Source organism: Suncus etruscus, chromosome 7 (assembly GCF_024139225.1).
Source record: "Suncus etruscus isolate mSunEtr1 chromosome 7, mSunEtr1.pri.cur, whole genome shotgun sequence".
Lineage (NCBI taxonomy): Eukaryota > Metazoa > Chordata > Mammalia > Eulipotyphla > Soricidae > Suncus > Suncus etruscus.
In genome coordinates this window covers 112,518,936-112,531,896 of record NC_064854.1, presented here as the reverse complement: position 1 = coordinate 112,531,896, position 12,961 = coordinate 112,518,936, and the positions used below count along the sequence as shown (strand labels likewise).

The window sequence follows — 12,961 nt, the reverse complement described above, 5'->3', positions numbered from 1 at the left end:
CTAACTTGAAACTATACTATAAAGCTATAGTATTAAAAACAGCATGGTACTGGAACAGAGACAGGACCTCAGACCAGTGGATTAGAACAGAATTCCCAGACATAAACCCCCAGATATATAGCCAATTAATATTTGATAAAAGAGGCAAGAATATGAAATGGAACAAAGAAAGCCTATTCAACAAATGGTGTTGGTACAACTGGAAACTCATATGCACGAAAGTGAAAATCGACCCATATCTCACTCCTTATACAAAAGTCAACTCAAAATGGATCAAAGATCTGGAAATCAGACCTGAATCTATAAAGTTTATCGAGAATAAAATAGGCAGAACACTCGAAGACCTTTATATCAAAAGGGTCTTTGAGAATGGAGCACCAATGGCAAGAACGTTAGCATCAACTATAAACAAATGGGACTATATTAAACTAAAAAGCTTCTGCATGTCAAAAGAAACCCTACTTAAAGCAAGAAGACAGCTAACAGAATGGGAAAAAATTTTTTCACCTGATATATCAGATAAAGGGCTGATATCTAGAACATACAAAGCGCTCAGAAACCTGAGCCCTTCAAAACCAAACGAAGCCATAAAAAAATGGGGAGACGAAATGAATAGACATTTCTCTGAGGAAGAGAGAAGGATGGCCAACAAATACATGAAAACATGCTCACCTTCACTCATCATCAGGGAGATCCAAATCAAGACAACAATGAGATACCACCTCACACCAGTGAGGTTGGCTCACATCAAAAATACTGGGAACAACCTTTGTTGGAGAGGATGTGGTATGAAGGGAACTCTCATTCATTGCTGGTGGGAATGCCCCTTGGTCCAACATCTATGGAGAAAAGTCTGGAGAGTGCTCAAAGAACTCAGAATTGAGCTGCCATTTGACCCAGCAATTGCTCTTCTAGGCATATATCCCCAAGATGGAAGGACATTCATTCCAAAATACGTATGCACCCCACTATTTATTGCAGCACTCAGTATAATAGCCAAATCTTGGAAACAACCTCGATGCCCAACAACAGATGAATGGATCATTAAGATGTGGTACATATATACAATGGAATATTACATGGCAGTTAGAAATGATACAATCACAGACTTTGCAGCAACGTGGATGGACCTAGATCATGTTATGTTAAACGAAGTAAGTCAGAGGACAAAAGAAAAACACAGAATGGTAGCACTTTTCTGAAACACCTAGAACATTGACATCTTTATTTTGGTGTGGAGATTACGGTTGATGTCTCCAATATTATTTTATTTTATTTTGTTTAGTCTTTTTCTTTCTTTTTGTACTTGAGTATGATTGGATTTCAGAACCGAGACTACTGTGTGGTGTTTGCCTTTATTGCTGTAGTGCTTATCGGTTATTTAATTTGATATTTTTTTTGGTATTGTTGTGGTATTTTAATTACTTTTTTCACATCCTCTCTCAAACTGAGGTTGGAAGCTTCTAGAAAGGACTTTGCCTATTTTCAGCATATTTGATTTTTGATTGGGAAGAGGACATATTAGGTGATGGGTATTCCCCTGATTCAATGTGAATAGGTATCCGGAATATTATAGTGAAAGATATGTAAGCCATTATGAAAAAAAAAAAAAATTGTGGTTTTTTTTTTTTTTTTTTTTTTTTTGGTCGGAGGCTTTTTTTGACTTATATGTATTATTATTATAGCAATTATATTATATGTTATGTTGTGTTGTTATATCGTGTTGTGTTGGTTTGCCTCATTATGTTAATTAATTTTGTCCTTTAAATGAATTCTTATTTTAAAAAAAAAACAAAAACAAAACAAAACAAACAAACAAACAAAAAAAAAACAACTTTAATTTGCCCTGAAGAAAAAGAAAAAAAAAAATAAAATAAATAAAAGATAAGATAAGGCCTCCCAATTCTTACCACAGGCTGTGTGCTTTACACTGACTGTATAGAATGAGGAGGTACAGTAAAGGCACCAAAAAAAAAAAAAAAAATGGCGGAACAAAAATAAAAAAAAAAAAAAAAAAAAAAAAAAAAAAAAAAAAAAAAAGAAAGAACTGGACAAACAAGCAATCTCAGTGCATATTAAAGAGAGGCTTAGCCCAGAATGTTTGTAGAATGGTATATTCAATCTGGTGAAGTAACTTTTATTACTTTATTTTCTCTTACATTATAGTTTAGGTAACATGGTTATTATAGCATTAACATGCATGGTATTAATGTACAGTTAGAGACCTCCTGCCCCCACCACCAAGGAGCCCAAGATTTTCCCTACTATTTCCAGGTCACTTCTAGTCATCTCACTTTCCCCACATCCCCTTCCACCATTCCTTCATTTTTTTCTCTCTATATTCCACAGATGAATGTGAGATCATCTGGTATCTGTCTCTTCTCCTTCTGACTTACTTGACTTAACATAATATCCTCCAAGTCCATCTATATACATTGCAGCAGATTTTAAGATTTTACCTTTTATTATAGCCAAGTATTATTTCACTGAGTATATACACCATATAAAGGCAAAACTTTAATTAATGCAAAGGTATTTGAGATACTATGCCTGAATGAAAAGTGGATGAAGAATTGGTGGATAAATCTTTGAATTAATGAATGTTTAAAAATAAGGACTATTCAAAAATAAATCTTGGATTTATCTAATGTTTGCAAATAGGAAGGTGTTGAAAGAGAAGTTAAGAACATTTTGCTTGATACTATAATAGAAAATAGTTGAATTTACCTAGGAAAAAGTATTGTTATGCTAAGCGCCGATTCAGTTACAAAGCACTGAACTGGGGCCAGAGCCATAGTATAGCAAGTAGGGTACTTGCCTTGCATACAGCCAAGGAGGTTCAATCCCTGGGTTTGAATGCGTCTGGTCCCCTGAGCCTGCTGGAAGTAATTTCTGAGCACAGTGCCAGGAGTTACCCCAGACTGCCAGTGTGTGTGTGTGTGTGTGTGTGTATGTGTGTGTGTGTGTGATCCCCAACACCAAATAAAATAAAATGCTAAATATATAATAAAAACACTGAATTCATTAAACCTTATTTTTGTTTTGTTCTTATGATGCAAACTAGTTTCTGTTGAATGAAACTTACTTAGAAAGATGTGAAGGGAGAGAAAGAGAGGCATGCATGTTCAATAGAGAACACATGCTTTTTCACAGTAGAAAAAGCCTTCAAGAGAAATAGAGATAGGTATTTCAGAGAGAACATGAGCTTGATAGAACAAGCAGCCTCCGTACTGTTCTTGAATGAGCTAAATACCAGGTGCTGAATGGCTTTTATGGACCATCTACCACAAAGTAGGTGTTATGAAAATGCCTGCTGTTATCTCTGATGATCCTATCTGTTCTCTGATAGAGCCATCAGCATTTCCATTCTTTTTTGTTCGTTTGTTTTGTTTTGGAGCCACATCCAACAGCTCTCTTGGGCTACTCCTGGATGTGTTCAGAAATTACCCCTGGCAGGCTTGGAGCACCATATGGAGTGCCTGGATTGAACCAGAGTCGGCCACATGCAAGGCAAATTCTCTACCCATTGTGTTATCACTTTGGCCGCAGCATTTTCATTCTTGACAGATAAAGAAACTGAGGCTCAAAGACAACCATTAACCTGCCCATATGCTTTCTAATCTGGCCTTCTCAATGACATCTTTCTCTCTGACTTTCTAGCGATAGGTTTCCCTTTCTGTGTGTCCCAGAGGTAAGGTTAGAACAATTAATTTCTGTTTGAAGTCATGTACATTTTCATTAGGTATTTGTTTCATCCCTGACATTTCTATGACCTGGCCTCTCAGCAACTCTCAGTCTGAAGAAAATACAGTGTCTGTGTTATGTTCACTTTGAACTACGTTCATTTGCCTATTTAAGACTAAGGGAAATTGTTAACTTCGGATGCTTTTTTTTCCTTCTTTTTAAAAAGCTTCTGAAAGGTTTCTTAGACAGCAGGTATGTTAATTGTCAATTGTATTTTCAAGGAAATAAACTGGAAATGAGAATGATGTCCTACTAGGTGATAAAATTATCTGTCACAGGCCCCAGAGTGAATGTCAAATTCTGAAACAGTGGCGAGTGGCTGATAAAAGAAGGCAGTTGAAGGCCTGGCAAATCAGTGGTTATTCATTCTGATATGTCTTAAAGCACAAGTGTTTCATTTGGTCCAGATGAGGAAAATACATGAAAGGAAATCAGTTTCTTTCTTAGAATGGTGGCTCAAAAGTAACATCAGAAGACCACCAACCCAACACTAGCTTGTAACATGTAACTTTTCTAATTGAATTAAGTTTATAATGTCCCAGTTGAAAACTCTTGAGTTATAAATTGTGGGAAGGCCCCTTTATCACCAGAGTCCTGACGTGCTATTTATCAACTTATCATAATGATCATATTATCAATTTATTCATTTTTATTTTATAATTATTTATGATCATCATATTATCAATCTATTTCGGCCCCTTTCTCCTTCCTTCAAGCAATTGTCTTTTCCAAAATCATAGTGAATTTCTACTTCCTAGACTTTCTCTTTCTCTTCCATGTCTCTGTATCTTCGAACACTTTTTCTTCATTTCTTTGTCAAGGGACATTCTACTCATCTGCTAGACCTCAGCTCAAATGTCATTTTCTTCATTGCCTCTCAGATAAGGTTGTATCTTTTGGGGTGATGATTTTCTGGCATTGTCTTCTCTCTCTCTCTCTCTCTCTCTCTCTCTCTCTCTCTCTCCCCCTCTGCATATTGCCACTTTTATAAATTACCAAGACCATATCTTTCATGAAATTGCAGAATAAGTCATTGTCCTGCCTCTCTCTCTTTCTCTCTCTCTCTCCCTCTGCATATTGCCACTTTTATAAATTACCAAGACCATATCTCTCATGAAAATGTAGAATAAGTCATTGTCCTGCCTCTCTCTCTCTCTCTCTCTCTCTCTCTCTCTCTCTCTCTCTCTCTCTCTCTCCCTCTGCATATTGCCACTTTTATAAATTACCAAGACCATATCTCTCATGAGAATGCAGAATAAGTCATTGTCCTCCTTGTTCATATGCTGAGGCTCCCATCCTCAGCATATAGCAGACATTCAATAAGCATGTGCTGAAACAAAACTGCAATATAAAAAGCATATAAGAAGTAGGGAGTTTAAAGTGTTTATAACTTAATTCTATCCTAAAACTGAGATGATTTATACGTTTGAAAGATTTTGCTGATTAGGTGTAAAAAAATAGATGAATATTGGTTTTTGAAGTGATATCAGTGAATAAAATGGGTTTGGGAAGAGTTAACAACTGACTTCATTTATGGGTCTGTGTGTTTCTATAGAGAAGAATTTTTTTTTTTACCAACAATAAAGAGTAAATACCAGTATAAGTGTTAGTAGTTATAGGATTCTGGACAAATTACACTCAGTGTTGCTAATCTGTAAAGTGGGGATAGCTATGTAATATATTGCATTGGATAATTGTGGGGATCAAACATGAAAATGCATAGACATCATCTAGTAAAGTGTTCGGCACAGAGGACATGCTCAATAAAATATCAGCTAGTTCTGCTAGAGTTGTTGCTTTTGTCCAAGGAGGACATATTCATTCTAACACAGAAACTAATAGCTTGGTTTACATGTATTTGATGATGTTGTCCTCTAAGAATGGACCAAGACCACAACACCATGATCAGTACATGCAAGAAAGCCCTTTCTCCCACAGGAGCTTACGCAAAGCTAAAACCATAGTTCAATTGCATCAGTATAACACATACAAACTATTATGGGCATACATGCTGCCCTCTAAAGTTTAAGCTGCTTTCCAGTTTAAATTCTTCATGAAAAGAAACAAATTCCCTTGATCTGTGGCATGATATCAAGGGCACAAAATAATATTAGCCCTCGTCCTGTATTCTAGCAGGAAGTACATGCTTTTTTATTTCTAAGTACTAAAAATTATGGAAAAAGAGGGAAAAATTGAGTGAGGATAATTTTGACTTTGAGAATGGACATATAGTAGTTATTGATTGGGCCCCTGGCTGTTCAAAATTGATCTTTCTTCTCCCTTTCTCAAGCACCTTTCTGTTATTCTAGATTTATTCGAAATGGGTTCAGTGGAAAAGAGGCTTCTTGGGTGAAATGTAGAGAATTTTAGAGAAACTTTTAATGCAGTTTGTTTACTGGATAGATCTCTACTCTCCTATATCTTTATTTTTCCCTTGAAGACTCCATTCTGTTTTGATTCTGAGTTGGGTCACACCTGGAAATACCCAGGGCTTACTCCTGGTTTTGACTCCTGGAAGTCCTGAAAGATCATAAGTGAATCTAATCTGAGTTGAACATGTATAAGTCAAGCAGTCTACCTACTGTATTTTTACTCTAGCTGGACACTATTTTTTTTAAAAGGGAGATACTGGTTTACCTGGAGGGCTTAATCATTCTTGGTATCCAGTTTCATCATCTGCAGGAGATGGGATTGTTTAGAAGTTTTAATATGAAAAATAATTTGAAGACTAAGCTCTGTGTTGGCACCTAGCAGGAGCATTAATGAGTAGGAGCTAATGCTTTTCTAGTAAATTTTGATTATTTATCTTCATCAGATAAAACCTCCGTTGTTATACAGGGGATTTTAACACTACGGTGCAATCCTGGTTCAAATCACACAATTCCTGGTGATGGGTTGAGCTGGAATGCCAGCCTATATTTATTTATTCTGGGCTATCATTTTTTCTCATATACACTGACTCTCAGGACTTATTTTTCTCACTATTATGCCACAATCCACAGGACTTCCATATCTCTTTCATGTCTCCATTCCAACATCCTCTCAATCCTCTAAAACCTAGTCTTATTCTCTCCAAAATACCCTACAAAAATGATTCCTATTTTATTTCCTTTTGGCTTTTGCAGATGCCAGCCTGTCCAGAAGCCTTCCCAATAGCTAACCCTTTTCAGTTTCAGTTTGCTTGACTCTTTTCAGAGAAGGTTTCCACCATGACCATCCTAGCTAAAATACTGCCACTCCCAGCTTCTACTTCCTTCCAGATTATGGCTTGTAAAGCAATAATTCACAAGATAATTTCATTCCCTTTTCCAAAATAGGTCTATCTCCTTTCGTAAGCTCCACCAGAACAGAAAGCATGTTTTCTTGGCTCAGTGCTATTTCTCTGACACCTGGCATGATTCGTGACACAGAGGTGCTCCTTAAATATATATTGGGTGAATGTATGGATGGATGAATGCCAGAAGAAAGTAGATATAAGCATCTAGGTTAAACCAAGGAAAGGATTTCAATTTGCTGGTAGAAGAATCTGGCCACCTGCTTGTCCCCCTTCTTGGCTCCTGTAAAGAACAGTGCCAGCTACCTATGAGCCAGGGACCCTTTTAAGCAGGCGATCCACATAAAAGCACATCTTGTAGGCTGGGGGAATGGGCAGATAGTTGCTAATTGCGACTTCCAACTGGGCTGATCTTTCAAAAGTTCGAAAGGCGCCTGCCTCCAGAAATCTGAAATCCAAGACTGCTACTGCTGCTGAGGCTGGTGAAGAGGAGAGGAGGGGTGTGCTTGGGCGCCTCCCGGGCTGGCACAAAGAAGCCACATCTCCTCCTCCCTCCTCCCCCCAACTTCTCTCCAAGAGAGGAAGCAATGCAGATGGAGACGAGAAATAAATATTCCTGCCTGCTCTGTGCCACTGCAGACGTTTTCCAAAATGTCTGGCTTGGACCATAAAATCAAGCCCACCCAGGAAAAGAAGGCACTCAGCAGGAGGAAGAGGGGGAAAGGGTGGCATATTTGTCGATACTTGTCAGCTTTCTGGGGGGCAAAGCACATGCCTCAGACTTGGCAGCCTTGCTGAGGTGGGGATGTGGTAAGTGCATGGTAATAGTTGAAGAATTGAATCAAAAATGGGAAATGGGAACAGGGTGAAGGAAATCATGCCAGAGTGTCAGCATTCTCTATACATCATGGTCCAGGTACCTAGGATACCCAACTGACCCTCCCCCTTTCATCTTAAGGCTCTTTCCACAATGCCAGGAGCCTCTGCTTGGCTTATTTTCCTCTATGCTACTCTGGGGGTAGTTAACACAACTGGCTGCAGGAAGTCATCAAAGGCCTTTTGGAATTTGGGCAGGAGCTGAAAAACTCATGCAAGAAGTGATTCCTGCCACATCTAAGAACAGCTCAGTCTTTCCAAGACTGGAATACCAGCAGGAGATGAGAACACAGGCTGCAAATGATAAGTGGGTGCTTTTGGCCTTGGGGTGGCCAAGTGTGTGGGAGAAGTGTCACTAAGGAAGGGAAGTTACAGGCCCAGCAACGGGCACCATAGTGTTCTGCAGTTATGGCGAATTCACTAGGCATGCTGTGTGGCTGCAAAATGTCTCCGAAAATGGAGACGAGAGCAGGCAGAACTTCCCTTTTTGTTTTAAAAGTATAAACTGTTTTATTTAGAGGTAGGGAGGAAGGGGATAGTGAGAATAAGATAAAGAGAAAGTAATAAGTTACATGTCCAAGAATGACTTACATGCTTCTCCAAAAGCACAGAGAGCCTTGGTACACATCCAGCATGAAAGTAGGAAAAAAAATCTATTCAAGAGGGGAGATATGGGCAACATGTGGTCAGGCACCAGGTACTCAGGCGACACATGTGTGTAAGAAGGTAAAATTTCAACTTGAAAACTACACAGGGGAGGCTCTGCTTTATTCCTAACTCTCCCATGACCATTTCTTTCCTGCCATGTTCCTGATATGTCTACCAGTGGATATGTAAGTCTTATCTCTGGACAAGTCATGAATGAGATGGGTCCTTGGGAGATGGATTTCATTCAATAAAAAGCAAGGGGCACAGCAGAATTTTTTTTTACTGTTTCAAGTCTAGTGCAAGTAAAAATACTTGCTCAAGTGAAGACTCAGACCAAGTCATAGATTTTTGTGGGTGTCAGAGAAATATTTTACTGACATGTTGCATTTAATTCTGACTCTGTTTCACCATTTCGATACTTCAGTGAGGAATTAAGGAGTCTCAACTATTCCCACTCATGTGCCCTGCTTAAATCCTTCTTGATGAATCGTCCCTACTCATTTGTCCATCTGCTTTCTAGTGCCAGGCAGTTGCCAGCTGAATCCCACTCTCTCTCCAGGAGGCCAGTAGTTGGAGGCGAAAGACAGAAGACCCAAATTCCTTTTCCCCCCACTGCTGTCTGACTTTTGCTCTATTAATTTTCTCTGAGCCTTGGATTCTTTTTCAAAGAAATGAGTTAGGAAGCTGAGGATGTCACTCACCGACAGTGTGGTTGCCTTGCATATGTGAAGTCCTGGGTAACAACAATCTCCAAAATAAAACAAAAAACAAAACAAACCAAAACCAACACTAAAAAATGTAGTGGGTTGGATATATATCCTTTTATATGTGACAGATTTTAGATGACTCTAGAGAAAAATTACACAGAATTCCTATTGTCATCATCTTCTATTTATGCTGCTTTTGGCATTACCTTCTAGGAACTAGGGTCTTTATATGTTGGGGAAGTGAGCTCAATCCTTTCGGTAGCAAAATCAGTACTTCAAGAAGGCATGTAAATATGCGAATGCTATCTACAAACTTGTTTAAATGTTCTCTGTCTACATTTATTTTATTCTCAGGAAGCTAATATTTGAGTTGAGAAATGAACAAAGTAAAGTAAACTTGAACTTGTATGCATAGCATATGATGATTATGTCAATTTGATTTTATTAGTAATAACTACTATTTTATTAAAGTCTAGGCTGGAGTCAGTTGAATACACAAAGCTCTGTCACTTATATGATCCTCTAGTAGCTCAGTAGTAAAGATCTAGCCACTGTTTCCATACATATTTGACCACAAAACAGAGAAACAATCCCAAATAAAAATGGTACAATAGGAACCCTCTCCTAAACACAAAGTAACTCAGGATAGAAAAGATTAGACAACTGTTCAAGATCATATAGTTGACTAATTTGGGGGAAGGCATTTGATCTTGGTTCTGATGATGGTTTGTTGCCTCAGACCCTAGACCTGGTCTTTTTGTGATTGACAATATCTATTTTGTTTGTTTGTTTGTTTTTGGGCCACATTCAGTGGCTTTCAAGGATCACTCCTGGCTCTCAGCTCCTGGAAGGCTCCAGGGACTATATGAGATGCTGGGATCAAAACAGGGTCCGTACAGGGTCAGTCACATGCAAGGCAAACACCCTATCTCTGTGCTTTCACTTCAGCCCCAATATCTATTTGTTTTAAAGGCCTTTTGACAGTGGTCCTTAACAGATCACCTTTCCAGTGGCCTAATTATGGAAAAACCACTGCTCTGGAGATAACAAGAACCCTGCCATTGAAAGGACACAGCTGCAATGTCTACCTAGCATCAGGAGAACCAGGTCTGAATCAACAAATTTATACTAACCCTGTCTATGATTGTTTACTGACAGAGAAGTATTTCTTTTGAAGAAATTTTATTAAAAGGGAAAAGGAAAAATGTGAGAGATAGGAAATTCTCCAGAGGGAGAAGAGAGACTGTATGAAGTAAAAGAAAAGAATGACACTCAAGAGAGGACAGGGGACAATTCCAGAGGAGAATGAATCGACTTAAAGAGAATTATGCTGACTTCTGCGTAGAGTACACACACTTTTATACAATTGACCTATTCTGAGGTAGAATTTGCATCTCTGAAAATATGTTCTGACTTGATCACCTATTTCACAGACTAGAAATCTTTATTGATCAGTCTGAGTGAATAAGCAATTAAGTGACAGGCAAATATAACTGGTAATACAGACCACCAGGTCCATTTTCTGTCAACCAGCTTTTCATAGACACACAATCTGTGTGTCTACATAATAAAGAAAGTCTTCAGAATATAAATTACTCAGAATATGCACTTCCAATTTTGTTTATTTGTTTTTGGGCCACACCTGGTGGCTCTTAAGCTTTATGATCAGAAATTACTACTGGCAGAGTTGGAGTCCATGGGGGATGCTAGGGTTTGAACCCAGGTTTAGCATGTGCCAGGTAAACGCCCTACCTGCTGTGCTATCTATCACTCAGCCCCTAAACTTATGATTTTTAAGCATGAGCAAATAATCCAGTTAAGAAAAATGTACCTAATACAACGAGAAACAAAACTAAACACATTTCAAGCTCCATCTGACTTGTAAGTCTCGTCTGCAACCTCTAAATGAATTCTGTACATTTAGATGAGAAAATGATGGCTCAGAAATATGAACTGAGAAAATAAAGGTAGGCTCAGATCAAGAATTCTTGGGATATAAGCCCACACCACAGAGACATTTACATATATAAATGTGTTTACATATCCACACATCCACAAACATTTTAGATACACGAATTAAATAACACTAATTTTTGGATTGCCTGCTGTTAAGCAATGTGCTGTTGATCTCTTAGTGCTATTGCTATCTATTCATAGTTGACCACAATTAACATTCATGTACACAATCTGAAACCAAAATGCCATAACAGCAACCTTCTTTCAAGCACAAACTAAAGCCAAAACTAGGAAAGAAGCTCTTTACTTACCGTAAACGACAAAAAAGAAGAAAACAAGGTTCCTTCATCATATCTGGATAATTTTGCCAGCACTCCTTCCAAGATAGTAACAAACTAGTAAAATAGAAAAAAAATTTATTGTTTCAAATGATAATTGTTAACAATAAAGACCAGTGAACAATAAATTACCAATTAGAGGGAGAGAAGCATTGCGTCTCCTGCTCATTTTTGTGTTCGTTTACTTGATTCCTGCTTTTGGGGAGAGGAATAGAATCCCTTTACATAGAAATATTTGACTTATCCGGCTTTCTCTTGATTATTATGTGATTGCAAATATAGAGTGTTACAGAAGTGCAAAGTGACAAAATATTATTGAGTTGCATATAGCATGCGATAATATTAAAGGCACTTTTCAAAATCCAAAACTGCGCAAAGCAGTTTTTATGTTACATATTAGCACTACATTTAATCCAATCTATTTTTATTTGTATTTTATCAGTAATTTGGGGGAAAACAGAAGCTTAGCACTGGCAAATATAAATGTCTTCCCATTCAGCATTACTTAGTTAAAATTCTATAATTCATGAGGGTGACTGAAAATAGCTTTATCTGACTTTTATGTTTTATTATGACTCTCGCTGCATGTAAAACTAGAGGAAAAGGGGGTTTACATGATGGCAGAATTCCTTATTACCATTTAACTTTCTGTATTTCAAAACCTAACTTTGTCAGCGCTGAAAAACAAAACAAACATTTCCTGTATAGCCTAATGCCTCGTTTAGAGACCAATTCTTATTAAGTTAACATATGCCACTGTATCAATTCATCTTCACACGACTCAAAATCCTCAGAAAAATCATTCTACGCGAGGCTGCGTGACGTACAATCTTGTTTCTTGAGAAATACAAGTATCCAGCTCAACTTTTTAACGTGTTACATTTTAATGGAAATATAGACATAACAAAGCAATGTGCACAATGAAACATTTCACCTGAAGTTGAAGGTTACCTTTGCCACCAGGAGTGTTATCATTTCTTTAACAGTTTCTTCAATTAGCTCATCTATTTTTGAATGGTATTGATGCTGAAGAACACAGAAAAACAAATATTAGCATGTTAGGAAGGTGATGGCATTACATTCATCAGTAATTTTTTTTTAGACAATGCATTTAAAAATAGAGCCTGGTCTGCAGACCTACTTTATTTCCGTGGCCCCAGAAGCATCTGTAAGATTCTGACTCCAGGCCTTTGATGAAGAGAGATCTGAAGCTCTTAAAAAAATTACCAGACACATTGTTCTTCATCGAGAGCCTTCCGTGAGAGCTTTGATATGTGTAGACACACACATTTACAAATAGCATGCATGGAGGGCTAAATGGCCTAGCAGTGTTCTGAGCTGAGTTTTACAAAGTAAGATTCCATAATAAGTAAATACAGGGCTGTCTCCCAAGAGAACTTGTTGGAAAAGTGCAACAG

At 37.8% G+C, this 12,961-nt stretch overlaps 1 protein-coding gene and 1 pseudogene across 4 annotated transcripts in view; one reads left to right on the top strand and one right to left on the bottom strand.

Moving 5' to 3' along the window:
- CADPS (calcium dependent secretion activator) overlaps positions 1–12,961 on the bottom strand; it is a 569,958-nt gene that overhangs the window by 78,675 nt on the left and 478,322 nt on the right. For all 4 annotated transcript variants that reach the window (XM_049777276.1, XM_049777275.1, XM_049777273.1 and 1 more), the window contains 2 exons: positions 12,495–12,569; positions 11,517–11,600 (listed from right to left, as the gene is read on the bottom strand). In XM_049777276.1, the coding sequence (XP_049633233.1) occupies positions 11,517–11,600; positions 12,495–12,569 (159 nt within the window). The remainder of the gene's footprint in view (positions 1–11,516; positions 11,601–12,494; positions 12,570–12,961) is intronic.
- LOC126014843 (uncharacterized) lies at positions 1,894–1,987 on the top strand (annotated as a pseudogene).